Consider the following 27321-nt stretch of genomic DNA (forward strand, 5'->3'; position numbering starts at 1 on the left):
TGGGTCAGGGCTCGAACAGGCAATTTGAGTGGCACTGCCACGGGGTTGAGCGAGCATGCGATAAGCGCCTCTTGAGTTAGACCATCCATCAGAGCAGCGAGACATGAACACATCTGAGATTACATGGACCTATTGGTTGAGAGGAATAGCCGAGGGGGAGCCGACATCTGAGCACGTTGGCGGATTGCGCTTGGGCTCGGTGGCAGATAGCTAGCCTCAACCCCTAGCGGCTTATTTGTACTTTTATGCATGGACATGTACAACTATGCTAGTGGAGAATCCCTATGCTGTGGTGAGGCTGGGGCTAGAAATTATTGTTTTTTGAGCGCCACATGTGGCAGCCCGACACTACTATTACTCTGGGAGATTGTGACCCTCGCTGAGGGCAATCGTCTACTTAATCACACCTTCTCACTGGGAGAGGGACCTCGGGGTGTTGGCTCGGGGGTGGGGGAGAGCGAGGCAGGCTTTTCTGATACGACGCCGGTCGCCTTCTCGCTATCGCTCGAGTTGTTGGCGGTCATGTCGTCTTCGCGTTCGGCCACTTCCGGCATGGGAGCCAGGTAGGTGGGGCGAGAAGCCGAACGGCCACGAGAATGAGAACGCTCGCGGTCGTGCTGCTGCTGGAGGCGGTCTGCGATCTGAACACCGCTCATCGACCGCCACATGGGGAGGGTCTGGCCACCGGCGCTGTTCTGGCGCCAGTTGTGGTACTCGGCGGTCATCTCGGCGTTGTGCTCGAGGTCGCGGCGGAAGAAAGCGTAGTCGGCAATGTACTCATCGTGCTCGACCTCGTCCATACCGACAATTTCAGCCTCCTCGCTGGCACGGAACTTGCAGCCGGGAATGAGGTTGATGATGAACATGATGGCGATAGTGACGACAAAGGTCCAGCCGCAGCCGACGCAGACCCAGGCGACCTGCTTGCCCAACTGGATCCAGTTACGGTCTATCCAGCCACCGGGGATCTTGCTAAAGCCGTCGTTGGCGGCGACGGAGCTCTGGGCAAAAAGACCGGTCATGATGGTGCCGACTATGCCGGCCAGGGCGTGGACAGAGAAGATATCCATCGGGTCGTCAACGCGCATTGAGTTCTTGAGGCCAGTGCACAAGTTGGAAACGACCGCGGAGACGAGGCCAATGAGGGCAGCGGCGGGAGCACCGACGACACCGGCAGCGGGAGTAATGGCGACAAGACCCGCAATGGCGCCGGTGCAGAAACCGACCATGGACCACTTTCGCTCGAGGCGGAAGTCCATGATCATCCAGGTGATGGCACCGACTGATCCGGCAAGGTTGGTGTTGAAGAGGGCCAGTGTACCCTTGAGCGACGCGGCGTAAGCAGAGCCGCCGTTGAAGCCCATCCAGCCGACCCAGAGCATAACAGTACCGAGGGTGATCTGGGAGACGTTCGAGGGCTTGAACATGAGGCGCTCGGTGCCATACCCGCGGCGCTTGCCGATGAAGTACGAGTACGCGAGACCACCGACACCGGATGCAATTTCGACGGGAACACCGCCAGCGTAGTCGATAACACCCCACTGGGCGGCCCAGCCGTTGACGCTCCAGATCCAGTGCGCGAGCATGTCGTAGACGAGGGTGGTCCAGCAGAAGATGAAGAGCATGGCGGGGAGGGTGCGCGAGCGCTCGGCCGCAGCACCGAGAAGGATAGCGGGTACGAGGTTGGCAAACATCATCTGGTAGGTGGCGAAGACAATCTCGGGGAGCTTGCCGTTGGCCTCGGGGATGGGCCGCTCGAGGACGTTGCGGAAACCAACGTTGCGGCCATCACCGAAGAAAGAACCGCCAGTTTCGGAGAAGACGAGCGAATAGCCGATGAAAAACCACTGGAATGAGACAATCGCCAGCGAAAGCATCGAAAGTAGCAAGAGCTGGAGAGCATTCTTGCGTCGGGCCAGGCCTGAATACAAGTAACCCAGGCCAGGGATCTGGATGTCAGCATTGACTGCAATTGATCACGATCACGCAACACCCGTTACTCACCATAAAAATGATGAGTACTGCACTGGTCAGGACCCAAGCAATATCTCCTGGGTCGTACACAGTCGTCTCGCCGTTGAGGGTCGAGACGATGTCTGTGCCTAGTTCGTTGTAGGTGAAGGTCCCGTCGGGGTTGGGCGAGAGGATGCCGTAGGTGAGGTTGACCATGGCGAAAGAGTGTGAGGTGGATGGAACGGCGATTACGGCCGAAAGAGAATGCGACCTGTAGGCAGGTTGTTTGGTTGCGCGTTGTGGTAGCGAGATAGCTCAAATATTACTTGGCAAGAAACTGTAGGGCAGTGAGAGCAAAGTCCGCGGAGATGAGTGCGAAATAGATGGCAAGAGATACCAGTCGATAGCGGGGAGGATCCTTGATGTTGACTATCGGGTGTGTCGTGTGGCTTGTACACGCTAGTGTGAGACCGTGTGGGGTAGGCTATGCGGCCAGAATAGATCTAGTGGTTGGTTGTATCGGAGGGGAGGGGGAGGATAACGAAAATAGAGCCTTGCTGCGCGATGTTGTCTGCCTGCTTTAAAGACCTTGATCTAGAGAAGAGAAAAGGCGATGGGAAGAGTTGGGTTAGATGCTTATCAGTAACCAGCTGCTCGCACTCACCTTCCCCCCCACCACTGAATGGCTCATCACGCACATCTTCACTCGAGTCTTTGGCTTGGGCCAGGTGACCATGATTAGTGTGGACCATTTACCGTATGAATCCATCTATCTATCGCCACCAGATCCGTCCTGTTCCGAGATGGCGGTAATCTGACGCTTCAGCCACTAACACAAGGGCATTCAACTAGCAACCCAGGGTAGTCTCGTAGACGAATTCGGTCATCAATGGTCGCGACGGGCCGATTAGAGTACCAGGGGTGGTCGAGTGGTGGCGTTTGACGCCCAAAGGCGGCTATGAGTAATGTTCGTTGGGGGCTCGATTCGGCTGTGAGATGCGAGATGGCCCGTTTGGCTGTTTGACCGGTAGCTGAGACAGTTTGGAAGAGAGCGTATCAGTGGCTCAATAGTTCAATTCCCATCTTCGATTGCAATACTCATTACAATCAAAGTGATAAGAGTAAATTCAGATAAGTAAAGTTTTTGCCACCCATTGACCATCCGGACAAGTCAATTCCGCGGGCCTGGACGCGTCATTCTACTTTCAACCAATCAAAATCAACTAATCCAGATAAGCGAGTCTGGTCCACTGGCCAATCCTGAAAGATCTAGTGGGATGTTTGTAATGAATACTAATCGACTATTCAGTTAGTTCCTTGCGAGTGTTAATGGCGGGAAGAGTGAGGTCATAGAGGGGCGTAGGTGGACGGGGTGCTTAGTTCTGGATTTCTGGACTTTTGCTTATCTTCATGTCTTGAGGCAAGGCTATGAAAATCCCTTTATGAGGGTTATCAGTCAACCTGGTTAAGCCACCTTTCTATTTTTGTCCATTCAGCCAATCCCAACTCGACTCCGTCTCACTCCGACCATTCCCGGCTTCATGCAGTCTCTCCGTACCTCCGTTTTACCGTTCGGCGTCGGCCACCTCGGGGGCTAGGGCCGATTCCACTTCCGTCTTCCGTTCTCTTGACTCCGTTAATCTCAACGCCACCAGTCTTCCCTGGAACATAGTAAAGGTGGAGGCGCCCGGGTTTCTGTTGGCCAAAGATGTGGCTGTGATAAGCTGCCTCTGCCGACACGTGACGCCCCCCCTAACTTTAGATGGCGACTGCCTTTTGGTACCTTAGCTTTGGGGACAGACATTCCTTTGCCCCACCTACCCCACTTGGCATCTGATACATCTGACATCTGCCATTTACCACCCGCCACTCCGTTATCATGGCCAGTAGATCAAAGCTCGATGAGCGCTTGAGCGCGCTCTTATCAACCCGCAAGAACAAGGGGAGGTTCCGCTCCCTTAAAGAGTATGACACGTCGTCAGCGTCGCATCTCACAGACTTTGTAAGTGACCACATGAGTTCGCTCCCCAAGAGATGTCGGAATCAGAGGGGCGAGAGGATACGCCTTCACAACCTTCCCTCGGCCGTCGGAGACAATCAACCTCACTCCCAACTGGAAGCTAACCCCAGTCGTCCAACGACTACCTAAGCCTCACGACAGACCCGGGCCTCCGCGAATCCTACCTCTCCCGCCTCTCAAACAGCGAAAATGTCCTCGGCTCGACAGGCAGCCGCCTCCTAAGCGGCGGAACGTGCGCACACGCGTCTCTCGAATCGCGCCTCGGAGAGCACTTCTCCTCCTCAGCCCTCCTCTTCAACAGCGGGTGGGATGCGAACGTCTCCCTCTTCAGCAACGTCCCGCAACCAGGCGACATCGTGGTATACGACGAGCTAATCCACGCCTCAGTGCATGATGGAATGCGGGCATCTCGAGTGCCTCCAGCCTCAAGGAGGAAGTTTGCTCACAACGACCCCGCTTCACTGGCTGCCCTACTCCAATCTCTGAATATCAAGGGAGAAACAGTCTTCCTCGCCCTGGAGAGCCTGTACTCGATGGACGGCGACTTTGCGCCCCTCCCAGCCCTCCTGGACGTGTTTGACGCCCACGTCCCTCGTCACCAACAATGCGTGGTCGTCGACGAAGCGCACACCACCGGAACATATGGGCCGGGCGGGCGAGGTATCGTTCATTCCCTCTCTGAAGATCGAGTCACGATCCGCCTCATGACCTTTGGAAAAGGGGTAGGCGCGTCGGGCGCAGTTCTCCTCTGCTCAGAGACGGTGCGCAGCTTCCTCATCAACTTTGCGCGCCCGTTCATCTTCTCCACGGCCATGCCGCTCAGTTCTGTCCTCGCACTCGAGGCTGTATGGTCATTCCTAGCCTCACCCGGGGGCGACGAGGTGAGTCCAATCCCTGTCTGTCCCCAAAACTTGGGTGCCCACCCGAACTGCAAAATAGGTGTCGGAATGAGATCGGGAATACCCAATGGTGGTTTCTGGTTCCGCTTTTCCGCGCGAGTTCCGAAATAATGACCCCGGGTTCCGCACTACCTGCTGACGCCAGAAACGGGCTGATCTCGCTCGCGTCATCGCTAGCCTGCATGCACACCTCGCGCCACTGCTCGCGCGCACATCCCCGGCCCTCCTCCGCCTCCCGGACCCCACGCCGGTGCCCTTCTCCGGGGCGGTGGGGCTCGAGCCGAGCCCACCTGCCCCGATCGTGGGCCTGCTCACGCCAACGCCGCACGCGCTCTCCGCGTTCCTCCTCGAGCGCGGTTTCATCGTGCGGCCCGTCGTGCCTCCGACGGTACCCGCGGGTGGGGAGAGGGTACGCATCTGCCTCCGCGCTGGGGTCAGCGAGGCGCGCGTTGCCGAACTCGTTGGCGCGATAGGTGAATGGGTGGAGCGGCAGCATGAAAAGGCCCGACTGTAGGTGCCATTCGAACAACTACAAGTGTAACATTATGATGGAAAGAACAATTATCGCGAAAACGTCCCGTACCCATCTGCGGCCTCAGCGCTGCGACCAAACCTTGCGCTAGCCGAGCGCCGAACGACCCCAGCAGCGGCCTCGACCACGCCGGCGAGCTCAGCGAGTCCCGAATCCAGCGTGACGGGTTGTAGTGGACGTGGTGGGGGAAGGTCAATAATGCTGCTGTCTGACACGGTCGACGTGCTGTCCGAGTCGTCGGTCTCATACCCCGTATCGCCCGCTTCGACATCATAGTAGTCGGCGTTGGTGCCCTCGTCTTCCGTTTCCCATACCCGGGGACTGGGTAGGTCGCCCCCGTCCCAGCGGGGTGAGCGCACCGTCGCTGGCCCGAAGGAGGTTATGCTCGTCGCGATTGACATGGCACCGTAGCTCCGAGGCTCCCCCTCGGTGGGGGAGACGACGTCGGCGGTGGACACCGGCGTGGGGATCGGCGTCGTGAACAGCGGTGCAAGAGGCGGACGCTCGCGCGGACCGCGCCGTGTCGTCGGGAAGGGGGTTACGTGCGGTGTTAGGGGAAGGGAAGGGGAGCGGCCGGGTGGGGGACGAAGGGCGTATATCCGCGCCGGGGAGAGGCGGAGTAGGAGGAGGAAGAGGAGCTGGGGTTAGTGTGAGCGGGCTGGGCTGGCGAGGCCGGCGTGTTGTATAGGGCCGGCACCGACGTCAAGGACGAACTCACGAACTCGGACACGGCGAAGGAGGCAGTCTGGTGTCAGCTGTTCTATCGCTCTAAAAGATGGACATCATTCCACGACCCCCGCTTCAAAACATAAACAGACCGGCGATCTCTCCACGCACGCACCACCTTCCCCAGTCCGCTCCGCTCTCAATCTCCATAATCGCCCGCATCACCGCCTCGCTCTGCTCGGCATCCAGCACTCACCACAATGAGGAACTCGCCCTCGACCTCACGACTCTGTCCATCCCTACTCAGCACTCCTGCACATGCCTCCCAGATACACGCAATAAGCGTGGCTCCAGTGAGCGCGAGCACCCATCCGCCCCTCTGCCTCCATCGAGGGTGATGTAGCGCGAGGAGGGAGGCGGTGCGGGACAGCGCAAGCGCGATAAAGGCCGGCGGGGGGGCGTCAGCCGCGCCAAAGTCCAATCCAGCCCAGCGCCAGTGGATCCACGAGGATGGGGGTTGGATTGCTGTTGTAGAAGGAAAGGACGGGAGGAAGGAGGAAGGGTCAGCGGGTGGAAAAGATGGGGTCGAGGCGCTCGCCACCGCCCACAGCGTGTAGAATGTGTCGGCTAGGGCTAGAGGTAGGAGAGGCCAGGGCCGGGTTAGGGTTGGTCCTCGTCGTTGGAATGGCGAGGCCGCCGGGAGGGGGGTGTGACGCGGCGGCATCGAGCGTCGTGGCTGACGTGGTAAGGTGTGATGAAGGACGAGTTGGAGGATGAAATGAGAGGAGTATTCACAGGTTGACGGATCATTCATGTTGTTGCTTTCAAAGGCACAGACCGCCAAGCTTGGCATTGATGGACGCGACCTACTCAGGGTCATTAGCTCAATCAACACTCAAGGGACCACGCGACATTGCTCCTTTGTCTCACTTTCGCGTTCATCATTCTGCATTGATACATCCAGCTATGCCCTGCCAACCCCTACGACCGCCATCTAGTCCTTCTTCTCCGCTGCCAGCTCGTACAGGTACGAGCCAAGAAGCTTGGTCCCGTTGATGTAGTTGCTCTTGTCAAGCTTCTCGTTCGTCGAGTGCGCGCCGTCGTCGCCACGCCCAACGGGAAGGAGCAGGATGTTGAGGCCGAGGATGTTGGCAAAGTCGAGCGTGACGGGAATCGAGCCGCCCTCGCGCGTGTAGTCCGGCTCCACCCCGTAAACCGCGACGGTTGCCTTGTGGGCGGCGCGGAAGTTGTAGTGGTTCGGGTCGGTGACCCAAGGCTCGCCACCGTGCCCAAGGCTGACCTCGCAGCGGTTCTTCGAGCCGATCTTCTTGAACTCGTCGTTCAGGTACTTCAGAACGAGCTCGGTCGTGTTCTTGACGCCGAGGTTAGGAGTCGTGCGGATGCTGAACTTGCCCTTGACAGAGCACGGGATGACGGTTTTGGAGCCTGGCGCAGAGAACGCGCCTTCAATTCCGTGCAGCGACAGCGACGGGTTACGCATGCGGCCCATCAGCGTCACGACCGTGTCGTCGGTGAGGGTCTGGTCGCCGCCAACCGCGCCCTGGATGTCGCTCATCTGGAAGTGGATCTTCTCAAACTTCTCCTGCTCATCCTTGGTGACAGGCGCGATGAGCTCCTTGACGCCAGGAATGAGGATCTCGCCAGTGGGGGATACGAGCTTGGACACTGGCGTCAGCTACGTGCAGCATACGCGTGGAGCTGATGGGGCCATGGGTGCAGTGACAAACAGAAAGAGGGGAAGCTGTGGGAGACGCAAGCAGCGACCCTTGCACCCGCTCATGTACACGCGTCACCCGAAGCAATGTAGGTCGTCACCAACATTACACCAACACCGGGACGATTGAAGGCACGGCAGATCGCCCTCGCCGGAGACTCATGCACGCACGCACCCATGCTGAGGTGGGGCCCACGTCCACCACGCCCTCCTCAAACCCGTCTCCATTTCCTGCTTCTCCCTCCGCCCACTCACTGAGGATGATCAGGTCCGTCATCGGCTCGTGGATCGTGCCGCCAAACACGCCCGAGTGGAGGTCACGGTCCGGGCCGGACACCTTGATCTCGTAGTAGTTGACGCCACGGAGGCCGTACGTAAGGCACGGCGTCTTGGTGTCGAGCCAGTAGTTGTCCGAGATGCACATGCAGTCGAGGCCGGCGAAGAACTTGTCCTTCTCGCTCTCGATGAACTTGTCGAGGTTGACAGACCCGCTCTCCTCCATACCCTCAAAGATCATCTTCAGGTTGACGGGCATCTCGAGGCCGAGGTTCTTGTGCGCCTCAAGCACGTTGAGCCAACCCATCACGGGACCCTTGTCATCGGTCGAGCCGCGGCCGTACAGCCGTCCAGTCTTGGGGTCGGGGGTGAGGGTGAAGGGCTCGTAGTCCCAGCCGTCTTCCTTGAGAGCGGGCTGGACGTCGTAGTGGCCGTAGACGAGGACAGTTTTCTGCCGTCAGCGCGGGTGAGGAAAAGAGGGCGAGGGCAGGGAGCATTGAGGGACGCTCGCTGGAGGCGGAGGGGTTAGGGAAGGAAGGAGAAGAAGCACCCACCTTGGCCGGGTCGTTGCCAATCGAGCCGATGACGACCGGAGGAAGGTCGACCTCCTTGCCGTCGAGCACGTGCTTGCCAATGCCACGCTTCTCAGCCTTGACGCCAAGGTCGGTGAGCTGCGCCACGAGCCAGTCGGCCATGTTCTCGACGTCCTTGACGTACCTGGGGTGAGCAGGTGAGCGGGGCGAGCCAGTGCCAGCGCGGGAAGTGGGCGCCCCAAAGCCGCACAGAGGATGGCTGGCGCCAGCCGCAAGGCGCAGGGAGCGGGAGAGTCGGGAGGGGGAGATGGAGAAGACGGGATGGCGATCAGGCCGGGTGCGAAGGTTGCGGCCTGACGAACGGCGACCCACGGCGACGCCGGCTGAAGGACGACTTACTCGATATTGCCCGACACGCTGTCGTCAGTTTCGGATAGAGGGATACAGCTGCTCGCGGCAATTCCACTTGCGTGCACTCACGACGGGATCTCGACGGCTTCCTTGAGGCGCGCAATGAACGCGTCCTCATGCTCGTCGACGTACTTGAGGAACTTGGGGTCGGCAGCGGGCATAGTGTAAATGAGAAGCTAGTGAGAGAACGGAAGAGAGATCTAGAGATATTAGAAGGGAAGAGAGAATCACAGTCCCGTCAATATGTGGATGTGAACAAGAACGAGGGAAGGACAAAGCAAGCTACCCGCAAGGTTACCATGTAAGCGATGACGAGGGCGTCACGTGTGATTCAGAGTGGGGCACCACCCTCGGCACGGACCTTCCAACGGTCATCGCCGGGTTGCATGTGCTCTTCAGTGTAGTTCAGACAGTCTACCATGCATCATACACGTCTACAAGCACGCGAGCACTGCTCGCTCTAGCTCCGCAATCCTAATAGCATAGCCTTGACCGCGCTGCCATGTGCGCGCGCTCTCATTACGCAACACCAAACATCTTGAGTACGCGGTCCACCTGCGCGGCGCGCTTCGACCCAGGCGCCTGCTTGACCCCGAACAGCCGCACAGTGGTGTCGCGCCACACACCAGTTGCAATTCCTGCGACATATATGTCGCCCCACAGTAAGCTGGTGAGCCACACACATGACTGCGGCGACCACGTAAACTTGCGTGGCACGAACGGTGGGGCTGGCGGCAGCACGTCGGTAAGGTCAATCTCCTTGAGGAGGTTGAGGACCTTGGAGCTAGGCCCCGCCACACGCGGCTGGCTGTCCTGGATCTTTGGGAGGAGCTCGGAGATCGCCACGAGGACGGGATCGAGCGGAAGACCCTTCTGCCAGCTCGTGACCCACTCCTGTGTAGGGATGTACCCGCTTGGCCCGATGCCAGCGGCCGCAACGCGCATGAGCTCATCGTCGTCGCCAGCGGGTCCCTCGTCGGGCGGGGGCGATGTCGCGCGCATCTTGCCCCGTGCCTTCTCCGACATATTGCCTGGCGTAGGCGATGCAATGCGGGCATGGCTGTCCTCGGATCCACGGTGCGACTGAGAGTACGAAGCAGACCGCTCATCGTCGATCTCGTCCCCATCAATCTCGCGACCCAGGAGTGCCGCCTTCTCCGCGAGCATCGCCAGCTCCGAGTCAGTGCGCACAAGACCGCGCGGTGGCGGGGTGTTGCGTTCCTCTTCCTTGGCACGCAGCGCCTTCTTGCGCTGAATCTCGCGCAGTCCCGAGAGCAACGTGAAAGTCGCGAGACGCTGGAAGTCGGCGTGCGCCACCAGGATCGCGTACATGAGATTCGGGTTCTCGTTCAGCTGGTGGTAGATGACCGCGTTGAACGTCTCGAGCAAGTAGTACACGAGGCGTGGGTGGCTGTCGCCTGCAAGGAGGAAGTTGGGCGCCGAGAACGCCTTGAACAGCTGCATGAGGCGCGTCGACGCCTGCACGCCAATGTTGCGCAGGTGTGGCGCCGCGTTCGTGATTGAGATAGTCAGTGCCGGGAAGAGTGTGTTGAGCCCTGGCGTCGTCGCAATGCTGTATATCGACACAATCATGAAGTCGGAAGCGTTGCCCTGTACAGCCCACTTGGCCGGGACGGGTTGCCGGAGCGGCTGATTGATGGCAGTCGCGAATCCCTGGTCAGCCGACAGCGTCTGCAACAGGTACGCGAGGAGGCGAAGCATGCCGTGCTGAGCGGGGTCGTTCTTAAATTCGAGGCAGCAGATGAGGATGTAGCCAATGATATCGATCGCCTTGCCGCTTTCGAACACGTACGCGCGGAACCGCTTGTTAAGGTCGACGAGGCGCCACAGGAGCATGACTAGAGTCAGCACGCTTATATCGCAGTCCCAGAAGTTGCCGCGTCACTCACAAGCCTCAGGCAGGTACGGCACCGGCTTCTTGCTGCCTGGAAGGTAGTTGTTGGTATGCGCCATGTGCTCTTCGAGGATGCCGATGATGCCGCCAAGCACAAACGCAAAGTCGTCCTTGCGGTGCAACTTGGAGATGAAGAAGCGGAACGCGTTGTCGTCCTTCTCGGCTGCCGGTCCGCCTGGAGTGCCCGGCGTCTGTACGATGTTGTCGAACGAGCGGTAGTCGAGGGCGACAAGCAGAGTCATGAGACACATGCGGACCATGGTGTGTCGCTCCTCGGCGGCCCGAAACACGAGGTGGTTGTATGGCACGCCGCCGGCCTTGAGAGTAAGCGACGTGTTGAGGAGCGAACAGAGCAGCGACAGGACGAGGCGCCGCTCAAGCGCGTGCGTCAAGTGCTCCAGCGGTTCGTTGGTGGCCGTCGCGAGCGCAGTCGGGGACGTGTACACCGTCTGCGAGAGAAGGATCACAAGGAAGCGAAGCACCTCGACCTTGTTCCGGTCAAGCTCGGACGTGCTCCCAATGCTGACAGTCGAGCCTACGCCCTTCTCCCAGATGACGTACTGGAGTCAGTTGAGCAGCACAGCAATCAGACCCACGTTGATCTTGTCGCCCTGCCCGTCTTCGCCTCGCACTGAGTCTGGCACCGTGAATCCAGCACAGAACAGCATGTCAATGACGCACGAGAACAATCGGTCCGCGAGGGACGGGAGCTCCTCGCCCTCCTCCTCTGGTGCGACGTCATGACCGTTCGTCGAGGATCGCGCGAGGGGGTGTTCCAGCTCGTTTTCGTCGAGGGCGGCCGTGAAGGTCGGCGCTTCCTCCTTCTTCACGACCTCCTCGTCGTCGTCATCGTCGTCGCCGAGCGAGAACTGTGTGCCCTCGTCGACGCCGCGGACGGCGCTACGCAGAGGCGCGCGTCCGCGGCTCCACAGGTGCTTGTCGGCCCACGCTTTGCCGGTGCCTTCTGCCTCGCCCTCATACACAACCACAAGCACGCGCCCTAGTACTCGCAGGCAGTTGAGCGCTTGCGCAGTCGAGCTGAGGCCACCGGTCTCTGGTGGCGTCGAGGATGGGAACTCGGGCGACGGGAGGAGGGTGAAGAGGTGGTGCGCGAGTGCTTGGATCAGGTTGGCCACGTTGTCCGGGTTCGAGCGAAGAGCCTGCCTCACGTCCTGCACGCTGAGGAGCGAGTAAACGTCGGCCGCCGAGTTGAACACGCTCCAGTACTGCGACCAGTAGCTTGCTTCCGAAAGGGGAATGACGTCGACTTGCGACAGGCGCTTCAAGCCATTGTCGCCGGCCTTGAATGCCAGTTGCGCGTCCTCGGACGACGAGAGGAATGGGAGCCCGATCGCCTGCGGGAGCGACTTGAAGGTGGGGAGATTGCGGAACATGTCGTCAGAAGGTGGTGACGCGTCGGGGAGATGAGCGCGGTAGTGAGACGTCTGGCTCGCCCGCGAGGAAAGATAAAGATGGGGGAACTGTAGGCGTGGCCGAGAGTCAACAGGCGTGATCAAGAGAGAGTGGGGTTTGTGGCCACCGGCTGTTAGCTCGGGGATGAAGTTGGATGAAAGTGAAGCTGAGCCCGAGAATGAAGTGGTCGTCGCGTTTAGATGGGCACGGCCCTAGTGTTACCTCCACGTGGCAAGAGATGCATGCACCAGGACTGTAGGAGGGAATCAAGAGAGTGGGCCCCAGGAACAGTCCCTGTGGCTTTCTTCTGTTATTTCTCTTTGCCGAATAGATTATATAGCTTTGGGCTATTGAGCGAGGCCCGATTCCAAGAATATGAATGCATAGCCAGTACTACACGCACTATGGCTACATCTATGAAGCATGACACAGAGAGAGAGCGATCTAATAGAAGGACATGAACGTTTGGATGTTCGTAGGAGCTCGCAAGAATGCGACATGTCGTGGAATCGTAATGGGGGGGGGGGGGAGAGATTGTGACTTTTCTAAGGGATAAACCGAGATGGGGGTTAGGGTACAGGAGGAATCCCATACTCCCACACCAGGGGAATTTGAACTACAGTTGGATAGGACGCGCCGCCTTGCCGAAGCAGCGGTCAAACATGACGAGCAGTCGATTCTTGAGCCGAATGTCTGCGGCATATGTTACCGTGTCTCCTTGGACCTTGAGCGAGTCCGAGAGGGCGATCAGGGCTCCCGATGCCACGTCTCTATGTCAGCTCGCACAGTACAACACCTCACGAAACAGGTCCCAGTATGCTGGGGAGTCCTTGCCCCGCAGCTTGCACAGGATACTCATCAGAGAATGGAATGGGGCGTGGCGATACTTGATGTAATGGACTTTGCCGTTTGTGCTGACGACGGCATGGAGGCGGCCGCGGCCTCTCGAGTCGATGCGCATCGTGGGGGTCGGAGCAGACAGAGTAGCTACGCACAGGTCAAGGAGGGAGACGAGCTCACCCTTCCCGGCAGGGCGAAGCTGAGGTGAGCCAGAGTCACCTTTCGAGAGCTCACCTCGTTGAGAAGCTCCTCGTGGGTGACGATAGAGATGGTCACAGCACGCTTGCGACCGCGAGTGACACGGCCGCCGGACATGTACGTGTTCTGGCACTTCTGAAGCACCCATCTCGCTGCCAATCTGGACTGGACCTCGACGTACTGCCGTGAGCTTGGTACCAGTAACGTCAGCCCACCATGTAGTCCTTGGTCCGCCCGTCGAAGCGATCGATACAGATGTGGATGGGATGAGGGTGATTAATGGACAAGGAATTGGGAGGAAGGAAATCCTCCACGATGTGAGGCTCGATGTCCCACGCAACGTTGTCAATGCGCATAACCACAGCCTGGCCGGGCTTGGAGGGCTCCTCCGAAATCTTGTTTCGCTTGACCGACTTGACGGGGATGTGGCGGCTGCCATTGTGCGGCTGGAAAGACGTCACAACTTCGAGGCAAGCTGGGCACTTGGACTGTCCGCGGGAAACAGAGACGGCCGCCACACTGGATGAGAAGCATGACTGACACGCGAGATCCTGGCGTTAGTGACATTAGACAGACCTTGCTCACCCCGCATGGAAGGAGATGGACCATGCGCCCGATTGTGGATTCGCAGGCAGTGCACGAGATGGTGTTGAGGAGCGATGCCTGGTTGCTGGTCTCGGAATCGCTACCTACAAGAGTGTCCCGCGAAGCAGAAGTGGGAGGCGTCACCGATTTAAACACGGGAACAGGAACAGGGCTGAGGCGCATCGCGGCCCGGGGATGACTGAAAGGCGAGGGCTTGGGTTTGAAGGTAGGCACTTGGAAGGGAATGATCTTCTCCCTCTGGGAGGGGCGTGTGTATAAACGCGGCGCAGCGGACTTGGAGCGTTGGAACTGCAGGGCATGAATCTGGGCGTGAACTTAGCACCTTCCAATTGACTTACGCGAAGGCGGTTCCAATCCTCCTCCTGACTGGGGTTGAACTTGCTATCGCCTTCCTTCCAGTCGTTGAACCTGCTCTCGCGGCTCTTGGCAACCGACTCGCAGTCCGTTTCCGAGACGTTTCCCATGTCGAGGTCGTCGAGTTCCTTGATGGGCATGCTGTACTCGACCCAGTCGGGCTGGTCTGGGTTAGGGAGGGGAAGGTTGCCAGGGTTGGTCTTGGCGGGCCAGTGGACCGGTGTTGTGAGCGAAGGCGCAGTGCCTGTGGCACAAGAGGAAGCGGCGTGTAATGAAGGTCGGCCAGACGACGAACCCGACTCGCTGCTGGAGGAGAAGTCGTAAACCTGGGTCTCGAACGGGCCGACTACAACAATACTAGACCGGTTCTTGGTGGCCACCTGATGTTGGTGGAGGGAAGGTGAAGAGGAGGGACTCACACTTCTGGCGTTTGTGATGGCGTTTACCGCCTGTAAGATTGCAGCTGTGTCGGGGGCATAGGCGCCGGGAGCCCAGCCGAACTGGTGGTGGCCGAAAGGGACCGACATGGCAACAGGTGGGATGAGAATACACTATATTCTATAGGGAGAGAGGGACCGGGCTGGATGCGGTGTCGTGGGAATGAGGAGAGTAGGTTAGAGTATTTAGAGGCTGGCGTTTTAAACAAGTAATAGGGAAGAGAGAGGAAGCGGGAAAGTTGTGATGTGATGAAGAGAGAAGTGAAGAGAAAGACATGGATAATGGAGATACGAGTATAAATGAGAAGGGGATTCGGGGAGGAAGGTGACAGCATGAGAGAGCTGTTGACCATGAGCCAGGAGGCCATTCAATAGCTTGCCAAAAGGGGCGATGTCAAGAGCATGGTGCGAGGGGGAAGGTGATATGAATGGTAGTATCAATAGACAAGGCGCCGTCTCGTCCTCGTCCTCTAACAATGGGCATAATCCTTAAGAGGTGACTGTACATGCGGTGCAGCAACTAACAGGTTGTTGGAGCGTATAATGCAGTCACGTTTAAATGCACTGGACATCATAGACCCAGGCATGGAGAGAGCGCGCATTATGCCGAGTGCATGCACTGTTGAGTCACCCCAGCGTGTTGTTTGGTTCCAACATTCAGAAGGAACGCAAAAAGTGTGTTCTTCCTGTTTGACAGGGTTCTGTGAAAAATTCGAACAACGGAGATATCGGGGCGGGAACACTGATGCGCATAGTAAAAGGCGATGTGCATATAAGGTATGTTATCACCCCCTCCGCTGTTTAGTAACAAATTCGGTTCTAAATGAACCGAAACGTTAGAGATTTGAGTGAACAAATCAGGGGACCTCATTTCTTCCACACCCCACACAAATACTGATCCTGCCTTTCCAGCATGTTGCATCTGCACTTCCATACGACGTCTATGTGTGCCCGATGATCGCCTGCGGGACGTACGGCTCGTCGATGTACGCCTTTTCGCCCGGGGTGAGACGCATGTCGACGGCGTCGATGAGCTCGTCGAGTGCCGCCAGACGCGTGCTACCGACGATGGGAGCGGTGACAAAGTCGCAGCTCAGCTGCCAGGCGAGAGCGATCTGTGCCATGCTCACGCCCTTCTTCTTGGCCAGCTCGGCAACGCGCTCGTTGATAGCCTTCATGGCGTCCGTGTGCATGTGTAGCTTGCGGGTCTGGTGTGAGCCCCGCGGCTAACAGTCCCCAGTGTGAAGCGGCCTGTGACGGTATGAAAACCGGCTCCACAGGAATGGACCCGGCTGGCAAAACGCACCTTATAAGCCGCATCTGTCTTTTGGCGGAGGCCCTCCTCGGTGTCCCACGGCCGCGTCAGGAAACCGCGCGCGAGGGGCGACCAAGGAATCATCCCCGTGCCGAACATCTGCGGTCAGCTTCCTTCAAGCCTTTCTAGCTGGCACCGACCTTGAGGGTTGGAACCATCTCGCGCTCCTCCTCGCGGTACACGCCGTTGTGATAGTTCTGCATCGAGATGAACGGCGTGAGGCGGTTGGTGACGGCGTAGTCTGGGGTCAGCTGGTCATACAGCCTTCTCAGCTGGACGTGTTGGTAAATTGCAACACCAGCGGTTGGGGTCTCTCCTACCCACTCTGCATCTGATGGAACTGGTACGCGTGGCACGAGCTCATGCCGATGTATCGCGCATAGCCGGCCTGCACGACGTCGTGGAGCGCCTGCATCGTCTCCTCGATAGGCGTGTCGTAGTCGAAGCTGTTGTCAACTTGCTGGGCACGCGCAGCTGGCGAGCAGCGGCGCCAAGGCGTGGGGAGCTCCTCAAGGTCCCACTGCCTCGCCAACTCACCGATGACACTGAAGCACATCGACATAATCGAGCTGCAGCCGCTCAAGTGACGCCTTGATCGACCCGAAGATATGCTTTCTGCTGAGTCCCGACCCGTTCGCGCCCTCTGGAGTATTCATGTCAGCCGCTCCACCGACGTTTCCGGCCTCCCCAAGCTTCCCGACCGGGAAGTAGCACTTGGTGAGCACGACGACGGCTTCACGCGGGCACCCGATCGCCTTGATCGCCTTGCCAAGCACAATCTCACTCGCGCCGTTTGCGTACACGTTAGCCGTGCTGTTATCAGCCTGGTGGGAGGGGAGGTGGGCTCACTCGAAGGTGTTGATGCCGCGGGAGTAAGCGTGCTTGATGTGCTCGATGCCCGTCTTCTCGTCGAGGATCCAGGACTGGTACGTCGGAGTGCCGTACGCTGAGTGAGCACATTACGTTAGGTCGGCGCACACATGCATCCCCTGCTGTCAGCGATTCCACTGTTCGGACGTACAGGATGAGTCGGGAGACCTTGAGGCCAGAGTTACCGAGGCGGACTGACGTCAGACTGGTCTGGGTCTGGGTTAGGACACACCGTACTGCATCTTGGGGTTGCTGTCGGTGGTGGTGGTGGTGCTCATGATGTTGTTCTTTTAGTGGGTGAACCGAGGATAAGGGAGGCCCAAGTGTGCCGAGTCGACAAACTGAGTTAAGGGAGGAGGAGACACGGGGGGAGTCACAGGTGTTGTGGAGGAATGCTGAGGTTCGCTTAGATCGGATCGGTGACCGACAACCCCACATTCCAGGTACCCGGACGTCCAAGGCGGATGCTTCGCCGAGTCGAAACCCAGTCGCCAGTCAATGCATTCAAGCTTTGATCCCCTGGAAGGGGACGCTGATGTGGACTTGGGAACGGGGAGGTTCCTATCAAGCTGGGTTGGGGTGGGTAACTTACCGTGTGCCGCCGCCTGTTTCGGTCAAGCAACCGGTGGCAATGAGCACGGCGTGCACTTTGACGCGGGCGCGGTGCTGAAAGTCCCTTCCGTATTGTGGCGGAGTTGGAAGATAAGAGGGCACACAGACAGCATTAGCATGCTGAGGGAGTTGAGCTGCCTGGCAGCTGTGGGTCCTTGGCAGCGGTGCCAATCATGCAGAGGTCGGAAGCCCGAGCCATCAATTACCCCGAGGGCCGGAGCCCAAGCCACAGTTCTCGACAGCGCAACTTTAAAACTGGCGTGCTTGCCTGTAGGAAGTCATGGTATACTCGCGCAAGCACATGCATGATGCACGCGGCTTGAGGTGCGATTACGGTAAATAAGGTACAACATCTACTTTGGCTGTGAGAGCTTGGAGACGATGTACTCGATTAGTCGATTCGACGTACGGTACAGAGATAGACAGCCAGCTCCAGCCTCTGCCCATATATCGCCCGATGATGGCCCGCATAGGACTTGGATCTCAGCCTTCCGGTTGAGGTGCAGCATATGCACGAGCTCCCGGCTATTGTCAGCTGTGATCCGGAGTCAAAACTGAAGCACCCACCGCCACACAGGGTTGACGTCTGCCAGGTCGGTGCACATCTTCTTCGCCTGGGCATGAGCTTCAGCCTCGACCAAGGCAAGGGACACACTCACCAGCTGTGCGTCACGTACACTCAACTCTAGAAGGTCTCCGTGCCTAGCAACACTGGGTATCAGTTGAAACATACTGGTTGGCAGCTAACCTCGACCATTCGGTTGCATTGACGCCCAGATATTCGAGGCGGTCACCGAGCGCGAGGCCCAAGTAGTCCTCGGAATATCGGTTCGCCTTAGAGCCGTAGGTGTACACTGACAAAATACCGATGCCATGTGGATCAGCGTCGACAAGCGCGCCGATTCGGGCGCAAGGGAATTGATCAGCCAAGCGCCGGAGCAGCTGGAGGGTGGACAAATCTGGGAAGCCCTTTCCCTATTGTCAGCTAATGTCGCACTCCAGACTCGCCGTCACCAGAGCACCTGGTCCGACGCGCACGTCGTCGAGTAGGCGAGAGCTGCAGAGGGTCTGCATCACGGCCTGTTCTGTCAGCTGCAACCTCCAGCCGGCGCTTACATCCTTTTCGACGACTAGGATCCATTCTAGCCCGTCAGGCGCCTCCAAGTTCTGGATTGCTTCGGCCCGAGGGATGAGGGTGGGCTGGACAGGTCAACTGTCACTGCAATTGATCCACGTACCAGGGTGGAGGAAAGTGAAAGCTCCTCTCCCGTTGTCAGCTTGATCGTGACTGCTTTGGACGCGATGAGGCCCTTTGAGGCAGCACACTGTTCTTAACTTGAAGCTCTAAGGAAGTTATGGTGGACTTACAACATGAAGGTCGTCACGCTTGAGGCCAACGGTAGCGATAAGGTCATCAACGATCTCGCTGTCAACACTGAGGCGCACCCGACTCACGCTGTTGACTACCCGTTGCTGCTTGAAGAGTGAGACATCGCGGTAATAGACGTCGCTGTGATTGTTAGTGGGCTAGGTTAAGGCGTACATGCTGTACCCACCGCAGGGTGACCCGGCTGTTGTTGAGAATTGCGTCGTAGAGCACAGAAGCTACCAGGAGAACACGTGCTGAGGTCAGATCTGCTCAAGTCCCGGACATACTCATGTACAGCAGCACCGGTTGTTTGGATGCAGGGCGAGGCTCATGAGGGAAAGTATGCTCTCGAAGAATCCTGGGTCGTTAGCGTACGATGTGAGCGCCATCTGACCCAGTTTTCCGATCCCGCGTGCGCATTGTGAGGCCGAAAACTTCCTCCTCCCTTTGTTCTTTCTGCTGACTCGAACCCTTCCCACTCGAGCATCCAGACCAACCCAAAACATGTGGGCAGGCATGTAATTGGCTGCAGAAGTCGATCATCAGCGACTCGAGGAAGGAGATGGCGAGGCTCCTTGTTGTCAGTTCGTTCACCTTGGATGCATCGTACCGTGAGTCGCCACCAGTACTGCCCCTCCTGGACAGTCAGACAGGCGTTGGCTTCCCGCTCCCCCGCATCATGATTGCGAGTGCCAGAGACTCACAGTGTCCGTGGACCGTCGGCGGCCATCACTGACACATCGTCCATGGCCTTGAAATACAGGTCGAGTGGGTCGGTGCTCGCCGGCTTGTCGGGCGGTAGCGGTTCGTGTACTGCGGATACGGATTGGATAGGGCTCAGTTCGACGTCGCGCTTTGCCTGCCGCCGCTTCTTGAGAAACTCGAAGAGCGCGGCATCGTCCACTCCGGTGGCACCAATGGCAGGGTCCAGTGACAACAGTGTGGGTTGGTTTGCCTGACAAGGAGACTTAGAGAGCGAGCCGACGCTCTCGAGTCTGGCCTCTTCCAAACTGTCATCCCGTAGCTGTGTTTCGTTGTGGAGAAATGAGGTAGATGTGGCGAGTACGTCCTCCTTCTCAGAACCCTGGGACGACGACGAGAAGCCGAGGAGGAACTCGTCGTCGTCGTCTTCGCTGTGTCCCAGCGGTTCGTTGCTGGTACAATCGTCTATTAAGAGGTGGCGACTCACGGGGAGGAGTAAGGGGGGTAAGCTGGAGGAGGAAGGTTGTGCAGCGGTCGATTTGAGCGACGAAGTGGGATAACGGGAGAATGAGAGCATGGTTAGAGGTGGTCAGGTAGCGCCGAGACGAGTAAACTGAACAAAGAGATGGTCGGAGCGGGGAAGAGATGTAGAAGGAAGGTGAGAAGTGTCAAAGATAATGGGGATGTTGTAACGAGGAGGGTTGTAGTCATATAGTCATCTGTTCGCCCAAATACCCACCTTCCTTGCCAATATTTGTTTCTGCTTTCAGTGGATCAGTGAATCAGTGAATCATGTATTACATGACATTTGCATAATATTGTATGATCCCCATGTTGCGCTGACCGATGTACAGTAAATATCCACACTCACAAAGTCATACGCACCCATCACAGTCGCAAATCTTGCACACTAGCCCCCGCTCCACACTTTGCCTTCCGTCCAGTCAGTCACCACCTTCACCGAACGGCCGTGTTGTGTGTTGTCCCATTCCTCGCCCACGCATGCTGCCTCTTGTCCTTCGTCCAGAATACATGTACAGAGCCTAAACCCCCGCTCGCCACGAGGTCGAATGGGTCGGCGGTTTCTTCTCGGTCGTCCGGATCGCGGTTGCTCCGGTTGTATTGGGGGGAGAATAGAAGGAACAGCGCAGCGGCAAGTACTGTCGCTCTTACAGCTGCTACCTGCCGGTCATCCCCGGATCTCTGTCACGTCATGAAGAGCTGGTGGCTTGCCAAAATCCCACCCGTCGGGCCTATCCGTGCCTTCAATCCAATGGCGACATACCTAGAAATGAGCTGTAATGAGTTCATTTGACTCCGCTAATGGAGGGTGGAGGGATTGAATATGAGTCGGAAATCCATGGTTTGCCCAACGATCCAACAACGTAAACCCAAACCCCCGGGCAACGCGTTCCTGTTTGATCGGGCAACCTGTAAACTATACCCATCCTCACCAAGCCGAGGTCAAGCCCACCAACAGTCTTCCACTTGCTTCTTTTCTCTCTCATCATCACCTCAAAACACTCTCTCGCCACTTACCGGTGACCCTTACATGCTCCTCCGCTTGGCTAGAGCTTCCACGCGCTTCACTCCCTTCAACCGTAACGTCTTGACTCGTGCTATCAGCACCACGCCCATCATGGCTACTTCCCGCGACTCCGTGATTCCCCAGGCCGAGCGCATGTTCGAAGGTGGCACCCACAAGCTCGATGTGTGGACCATCTTCACGTGAGTTCCGTGGCCGAGTCTCGGCGTTAGCTGACTGCGTAGCCCGGCCAACGTGCCTCCTGACTGCATCAACCTCGGCCAGGGCTTCATGAACTGGGCTCCCGCCGACTGGATCCGCAAGGCTGCGCACAAGGCCATGGACGACGACATCATGGTGAACCATTACGCTCACCCTCGTGGCCGGCCCCGCCTTGTCAAGGCCATTAGCGATGTTTACTCGCCGACTTTCCCCAACCTTGAAGGCCGCAAGCTCAATCCCGAGGAGATTGTCGTGACGGCCGGCGCCAACGGGGGTGAGTCAGCGCACGGCAAGGCTAAGTGACCTTGGTGGAGACGGTTGCCGGCGAGGACACATACTGACAAGCTCAGGCATTTACTCTGCCCTCACTGCGCATCTCGAGCCTGGAGATGAGGTCGTTCTCATCGAGCCGTTCTTCGACCAGTACTTTGCCACCATTGCGTTCCAGGGCGGCAAGCCCGTGTACGTGCCGCTCCATCCTCCTAAAGAGGGCGGCGGCAAGTCGAGCGGTGCGGACTGGACTCTCAACCTCGACGAGCTCGAGGCCGCCTTCACGCCCAAGACCAAGGCGATCATCATCAACACCCCCCACAACCCCGTTGGCAAAGTGTTCACCAAGGAGGAGCTCGAGGGCATTGCCAAGATCTGCATCAAGCACAACGTCCTCGTCATTGCCGACGAGGTATACGACTGCATGATTTACGACGGCAAGTCGCACTTCCACATCGCCTCGCTCCCGGGCATGTGGGAACGCACACTCTCTGTCTTCTCGGGTGGCAAGTCGTTCGCGGCAACCGGCTGGCGTGTCGGATGGCTCATTGGGCCCCAGCCCCTCGTCTCGGCCACCCTCGCCGCTCAGTCGCGCATCGTGTTCTGCACTAACGGTCCCATGCAAGAGGCGACTGCCATTGCGCTTGAGGGTGCCGCTGAGCACAAGTTCTTCGAGACCCAGACCGCCGAGTACCAGGAGCGCCGCGACATCCTCTGCTCGTATTTTGACCAACTCGGCCTGCCGTACACGCTTCCCGAGGGCTCGTACTTTGTGCTCGTCGACATGAGCAGGCTCAAGATACCCGAGGACTACCCCATCCCCGAGACGTGCAAGGGCCGCGGCAAGGACTTTGCCAAGTGTTGGTGGATGGCAAATGAGATCAAGGTGGTATCGATCCCTCCTTCTGGTGAGTGGTGCGAGCGTCGGGAGCGACCGTCGCCCGAACGCATGGCCAAGGCCCTGGAACGCCACATGCTGACATCCCAGAGTTTTACTGTGAGGACCACGTTGCTATTGGCGAGAACTTTGCTCGGTACGTCTTCGGCTGCTTGCGCGCACTTTGACTGACCCCAGCTTTGCGTTCTGCAAGGACCCCGAGCTCCTCCACGCCGCCGGTAAGCGCCTTCTCCAGCTCAAGCCGTACCTCCAGTAGACGACGTCTTGGACGACGACGGGCTCGAGATTGTTGTACGAGGGTCGGGCGGCCATTGGTGAGACTGTGAGGCCGAGCTGTCTGGGCATTAATTCATGCATGGCATAGGAGAGAGGGCGTGTTCTGTGGTAGTGGACGAGGGCGGGCACATGCTGGCGCGGGGGCCGTGGGTGCTGGGCATTGAATGGACTCAGGTGTATGTTAGCGAGGAGAGGCGATCGTGGGGCGTCGGCTCTCAACTGTGCGCACTTTGCTCCCAACCTGCAGTCCTATTGGCATCATCCCACTCAGAATCCGGGCTGGACCACGGCAACGAGTATCATCCGTCAGATGTTTGGCTTTGACGCAAATATCTGGGTCTGTGTTGCGCCTGTTGACGTTGAGTGAGATGAAGCGACGTCTCTCAGCTCGCCTGGTCATCCAAGCGACAAAGATGTGCGGAGCGAGCATGATAGTCGGCTCAGCCAACTGCCACAAGTGCCCAACGAGGTGCGCTCAGATTGAAGGCAAACCACAGATGCACCCGCGTCCTGACTCGCATCCGGTCGGGGTGCAGATGCGACCTCGGCGACAAACACCAACTATCGACACCAACGTCATGGTTCCTCGCACCCTCTCCCCTGTTCTCGAAGAGAAACGCGAGCTCCTCGGCGCTCCTCTCAGCGCCGATCCGTACAGTCCCGGCGCGTCTGCGGTGATGACCACCTCTCCCGTGTCGTCGTCGTTGTCGTCTTCTGACACCGCTGAGCTCCTACTCCATGTAAACGACGCGAGCCCCGTCCGCGTCGACGTCCTTCCGCCAATGTATGACCTGACATGGAGACGTCCGCCGCCATAAAAATCATTTCCTGGCATTACTTTGTGAATTCTGGTATTATCGTGTGCATTACACTGTTCTCTGTTTGAGTCAATCTCAGGGTGAGCGGAGAGTCCATTGCACCAAATAACCTGAGCTTGATAATCTGTCGTGATTTTGCGGCTAATCTCGGCTCTTGCCGATCTGACCGATACGACTCACCCCACAATGCAACAAGTCTAAACCCGACTCGACTCTGCTCAGACGCCCACTCCGTCACTCATCTTGCCATTCACCAACTCGCTGCGCATGGCAGAACCACCAGTTTCCGCCCGCGACGCTGCTGCGCTGCATGGCGCGCGCGTCGCGTCCTCCTCCGCTGCAGGGGCGCCATCGGCATCTGCAATTCCGAAACTCGAGGCCGGCCCATCACGCGTCCCGCCCCCTCCTTCGGGCGTCAAGGCCGCGCCGATCCTCAATGGAACAGCACCGCGCCAGGCGTTCCCGAAACGCCTGCTTGCACGGTATTTGCGTGCATTGGAGGCGCGCCCGCTGCGCACCAAGATGATAACCAGCATGTGTTTGTTCGCCACGGGCGACACGCTCGCTCAGTTCGGCATTGAGGGCCGCCGGCTGCCATGGTCCAAACGAGAAGAGGAAGGGGAGAAGAATGACGAGGTGTGGGACCCGACGCGCGCAGCGCGACTCATGTTCTGTGTGTAGTGGTGAAGGAGAGGGCTGACGATAGATGGGTGTTTCGTATTCGCGCCGTTTGCTCATAACTGGATCAACCTGCTCGAGCGGGTCAAGTTCCCGTCGCGCTTGAAAACGCTGGCGGCGCGGGTTACTCTCGATCAGGTTGTTTGGGGACCGTTCATTGTGTGCTGTGAGTGACTGATGTCGGGGGCTGAGGAGGAAAGACGGCGGCGACAATGTGTTGCAGACGCCGCGACCCATCGGGCACCGACGCGGTTGCACAACTTGGACGAGGCCTGGGAACACGCGCTGGAAACCTTCTGTGCCGGATGCCGGCACGCTTCTCCTGGTGCGCGTGAAAGGCTGTCTTGTCGCTCACCGATCTCGTCGTTGCTGTTTGATCTGCGCCGACCGCGACGTCGCGCGGGTGCCTCGCCTGCCAGGTGTCGACTAGCAGCGGGCCGAGCAGGGCGGTGTTCCGCCGTCCACTGGCGGCAGCACTTGCCGTGCGCGATATCTGCAGCCCTACCGTGTAGATGAACATTCCACCACCCCAGTCTACAACCTCGGTCTCGGCTGACAACAGTGTTCTGGACTTCGAACGGGTTCCTCGAGGGCAAGACTCCGGCCGAGGTCAAGGCCAAGCTTGACATGGCCTTCGTCCCCGTCTACACCAAGTCGCTGATGGTGTTCGGCCCGACTGCGCTGGTCAACTTTGCCTTTGTGCCACTGCAGCACCGGTTACTGGTGGGCCAGAGTGTGGGACTGGGTGAGTGGTAGGGAGCGGTAGCGAACGAACGTGTCGACCAACGACGCTGCCCATTGGAGAGCCAGTAGCCAGGAAGCTGCTCGCATTATTGTGGGCCAGCTGACACCAGGATGGAACACCTACCTCTCCTACCTCAACCACTTGAACAACAAGCGCCTCGCGGCTGCGGCTGCAGCGTTGTCGACGGCCGAGCTGCGCGAAGCGGAGGAAATTGCGGCGCACCACGATGCTACAGCAGCACATGCCGATGTCGAGCTGCAGCGGGCAGTGATGGACAAGGCGCGTGCGCGCAAGGAGAAGCTTCTGCAGTCGCAGGGCGGTGGCGCAACTGGTGTGGGTACGCGTATGGGTGTATAGTGTGCCCGCCGCGTATCCATAGAGCTTTTTCCCTTCAAGCGCCTCAAACGCCTCCAATGGCGACAATGCTGCCTGCAGCCAGAGCGACCTCTTCGATGGCACCATCGCACGCTCACGCACGCCCAGACACAGCGCTATGCAGTAGTGTACATATCATGATGGAGTGGTATGATACACGCCCAAGGACGTCTATGAAATCTGGTTGCCTAGACAAGGCGACGGGGCTCGTCATTGGCCTCGGCCTCGGGCGCCGACGTAACGGGCTCAGGCGCCGGGGCGACGCCACGGACGCGCGGCGCAGATGACGGCTTTGTCAGCGGACCGAGCACATCTTTCACCCGACCCATGACGGGGTGCACGAGCTCCTCGTAAAGTTCGGGACCCTCGCGGATGAGGAGCTGCGGTCAGTCTCGAACTTTCTCTCTCTTGCGACTCACGAAAACCACTTCGACGGCAATGAGAAGGATAATGATAATTTCCATGCGGTGTCCACTCGCCTCGGTGAGCAAGGCGCGCAGAGTGCTCTGCACCTCCTGCGCATAGTCGATCTTCTTGTTGATCGTCTCGACGCGCTCCTTCATCTCAAACTCGTTGGCGATCGCGTCAAAGTACTGTTCAAGCTCCGGTTCGGACCAGTAAAACTCGGGCGTGTCCTCGAGGCCGCCGCCGCGCGTGTTAACAGCCATGCGGAGGGTCATGAGCTCGCCAGCCTTGCGGATAACGTCGCGGCGCCCCAGGGGCTGTTCACCGAAGACTTCGAGAGCGCGGGGGAGGAGCGAGACGGAGGCAATGTGCTTGTCTAACCTGTTCTCGAGGACGGAGAGAGATGACGAGCGCGTGAGCGACAGACTGAGGGTGTAGCGCGCGAGAAGAGAGGCGAGAGCAGGTGAGCTGCTCGAGAAAGTGGATAGCTCTGGCGGACGGCCGAGGAGGATCAGGTTGCCCAAGATGTGTGTTTGGCTGTTGTCAGCTTCGTGGAGCTCGACCGCGAGGAGATACTCACGCCTCGGGGTCGACGACAAAGTCCGCCTCCTCGACCTCGCAATCGGCGTCTGCGAGGCGTCCGTGCTCGACGCGGCTCCCCTTGGTCCGGATGACGTTACGCAGAAACGCGCGACCCTCCTCTTCCGTCAGGCCCCAAGTGACAAAGCTTCCCGAGTGGAAGACGAGAATCTCGCCGCGTTCGCCGTACTCGAAGCCGAGGTCGTCTCCCTCATCCTCGGCTTCGGGACGCACATCCTTGCCGCGAATCAGCCGCTCTGCTCCGCCACGTCCCTTCCACGGCTGAATCACGAACGCGCGGTCAGGGTCCCCCTCCGGTACCTCGTCCCACCGCACACCGAGGCGGCGCAAGGTGACCGCCAGCGCGGAAAGGTCGTACCGCTCGGCCGTAGTGTGCGCGATGCATTGCAGGATCGGGCCTCGGGTCGGAGCCGTCTCGTTACGCAGCGGAAGCGAGGCGGCCTCCATGCGACGGCGGGGAGGTTTGTGGGTCGCTTGCTTCGGCGGGCGCGTTGGCCGAGCGCGCTCAATCGACTGTCTCGGCTGCGAGGAGACTGGGGCCTGGTTCGGCGACGTTGAGGCGAGGCGGATGGGGTGGAAGTGGCGGCGTGAGAATAATGGAGGACGAAGTGACTGGGCTGCACATCGCATCCCCGGTGTCCCCGTCACACGCCAGAGGCGCGCTGCGAACATGGTTGGAATAGACGGAGTAGACGGCGATGGAAGAAGCGTCACCGGAGAAGCTTACCGGCTTGCTATTTCGGCAGAACTCTGCTGGAGACGACGCAGTCACGTGAAACGCGGGACCAAACGTATCCACCCTCATGAGACGCGAAGCCGATTCGCCACCCATCGCTTCCATTCACATCCAACA

General features: G+C 58.7%; 11 protein-coding genes across 11 annotated transcripts; 3 read left to right on the plus strand and 8 right to left on the minus strand.

The window, feature by feature from the left end:
- Positions 1 to 401: 401 nt before the first annotated feature.
- On the minus strand, positions 402 to 2169 carry CcaverHIS019_0105130 (uncharacterized protein; the record flags this gene model as incomplete). Its single annotated transcript, XM_060601156.1, has 2 exons — positions 402 to 1949; positions 2005 to 2169. 2 exons carry the CDS (start codon positions 2167 to 2169, stop codon positions 402 to 404), a joined length of 1713 nt encoding a protein of 570 aa, XP_060453061.1.
- A 1663-nt stretch (positions 2170 to 3832) lies between these two features.
- CcaverHIS019_0105140 (uncharacterized protein) lies at positions 3833 to 5386 on the plus strand (the record flags this gene model as incomplete). The annotated part of the gene is made up of 3 exons (XM_060601167.1): positions 3833 to 3955; positions 4084 to 4854; positions 5018 to 5386. The coding sequence occupies 3 exons, from the start codon at positions 3833 to 3835 to the stop codon at positions 5384 to 5386; spliced, it is 1263 nt and encodes a 420-aa protein (XP_060453062.1).
- Positions 5387 to 5433: 47 nt separating this feature from the next.
- On the minus strand, positions 5434 to 6459 carry CcaverHIS019_0105150 (uncharacterized protein; the record flags this gene model as incomplete). The annotated part of the gene is made up of 4 exons (XM_060601178.1): positions 5434 to 6042; positions 6123 to 6149; positions 6327 to 6369; positions 6404 to 6459. The coding sequence occupies 4 exons, from the start codon at positions 6457 to 6459 to the stop codon at positions 5434 to 5436; spliced, it is 735 nt and encodes a 244-aa protein (XP_060453063.1).
- A 605-nt stretch (positions 6460 to 7064) lies between these two features.
- Positions 7065 to 9186, minus strand: CPGL (uncharacterized protein; the record flags this gene model as incomplete). The annotated part of the gene is made up of 5 exons (XM_060601189.1): positions 7065 to 7756; positions 8061 to 8532; positions 8636 to 8798; positions 9014 to 9031; positions 9095 to 9186. 5 exons carry the CDS (start codon positions 9184 to 9186, stop codon positions 7065 to 7067), a joined length of 1437 nt encoding a protein of 478 aa, XP_060453064.1.
- A 358-nt stretch (positions 9187 to 9544) lies between these two features.
- On the minus strand, positions 9545 to 12334 carry CcaverHIS019_0105170 (uncharacterized protein; the record flags this gene model as incomplete). Its single annotated transcript, XM_060601200.1, has 3 exons — positions 9545 to 10884; positions 10936 to 11500; positions 11537 to 12334. The coding sequence occupies 3 exons, from the start codon at positions 12332 to 12334 to the stop codon at positions 9545 to 9547; spliced, it is 2703 nt and encodes a 900-aa protein (XP_060453065.1).
- A 635-nt stretch (positions 12335 to 12969) lies between these two features.
- Positions 12970 to 14878, minus strand: TTR (uncharacterized protein; the record flags this gene model as incomplete). The annotated part of the gene is made up of 7 exons (XM_060601211.1): positions 12970 to 13121; positions 13155 to 13392; positions 13428 to 13571; positions 13607 to 13942; positions 13977 to 14300; positions 14336 to 14731; positions 14771 to 14878. The coding sequence occupies 7 exons, from the start codon at positions 14876 to 14878 to the stop codon at positions 12970 to 12972; spliced, it is 1698 nt and encodes a 565-aa protein (XP_060453066.1).
- Positions 14879 to 15729: 851 nt separating this feature from the next.
- CcaverHIS019_0105190 (uncharacterized protein) lies at positions 15730 to 17251 on the minus strand (the record flags this gene model as incomplete). Its single annotated transcript, XM_060601222.1, has 9 exons — positions 15730 to 15996; positions 16095 to 16202; positions 16244 to 16344; positions 16428 to 16549; positions 16641 to 16916; positions 16953 to 17049; positions 17082 to 17092; positions 17125 to 17167; positions 17206 to 17251. The coding sequence occupies 9 exons, from the start codon at positions 17249 to 17251 to the stop codon at positions 15730 to 15732; spliced, it is 1071 nt and encodes a 356-aa protein (XP_060453067.1).
- A 687-nt stretch (positions 17252 to 17938) lies between these two features.
- SPO11 (uncharacterized protein) lies at positions 17939 to 20233 on the minus strand (the record flags this gene model as incomplete). The annotated part of the gene is made up of 12 exons (XM_060601234.1): positions 17939 to 18110; positions 18153 to 18199; positions 18245 to 18296; positions 18445 to 18560; positions 18600 to 18665; positions 18702 to 18785; positions 18824 to 18910; positions 18954 to 19095; positions 19142 to 19208; positions 19242 to 19312; positions 19565 to 19591; positions 19659 to 20233. The coding sequence occupies 12 exons, from the start codon at positions 20231 to 20233 to the stop codon at positions 17939 to 17941; spliced, it is 1506 nt and encodes a 501-aa protein (XP_060453068.1).
- A 1062-nt stretch (positions 20234 to 21295) lies between these two features.
- BNA3 (uncharacterized protein) lies at positions 21296 to 22827 on the plus strand (the record flags this gene model as incomplete). The annotated part of the gene is made up of 5 exons (XM_060601245.1): positions 21296 to 21384; positions 21427 to 21677; positions 21754 to 22581; positions 22662 to 22707; positions 22749 to 22827. 5 exons carry the CDS (start codon positions 21296 to 21298, stop codon positions 22825 to 22827), a joined length of 1293 nt encoding a protein of 430 aa, XP_060453069.1.
- A 1105-nt stretch (positions 22828 to 23932) lies between these two features.
- On the plus strand, positions 23933 to 25445 carry CcaverHIS019_0105220 (uncharacterized protein; the record flags this gene model as incomplete). Its single annotated transcript, XM_060601256.1, has 4 exons — positions 23933 to 24338; positions 24372 to 24509; positions 24906 to 25088; positions 25198 to 25445. The coding sequence occupies 4 exons, from the start codon at positions 23933 to 23935 to the stop codon at positions 25443 to 25445; spliced, it is 975 nt and encodes a 324-aa protein (XP_060453070.1).
- Positions 25446 to 25651: 206 nt separating this feature from the next.
- Positions 25652 to 27140, minus strand: CcaverHIS019_0105230 (uncharacterized protein; the record flags this gene model as incomplete). Its single annotated transcript, XM_060601267.1, has 3 exons — positions 25652 to 25843; positions 25883 to 26405; positions 26449 to 27140. 3 exons carry the CDS (start codon positions 27138 to 27140, stop codon positions 25652 to 25654), a joined length of 1407 nt encoding a protein of 468 aa, XP_060453071.1.
- Between the last annotated feature and the right edge of the window lie 181 nt (positions 27141 to 27321).

The sequence above is a fragment of the Cutaneotrichosporon cavernicola genome (assembly GCF_030864355.1).
Source record: "Cutaneotrichosporon cavernicola HIS019 DNA, chromosome: 1".
Taxonomy (NCBI): Eukaryota; Fungi; Basidiomycota; class Tremellomycetes; order Trichosporonales; family Trichosporonaceae; genus Cutaneotrichosporon; species Cutaneotrichosporon cavernicola.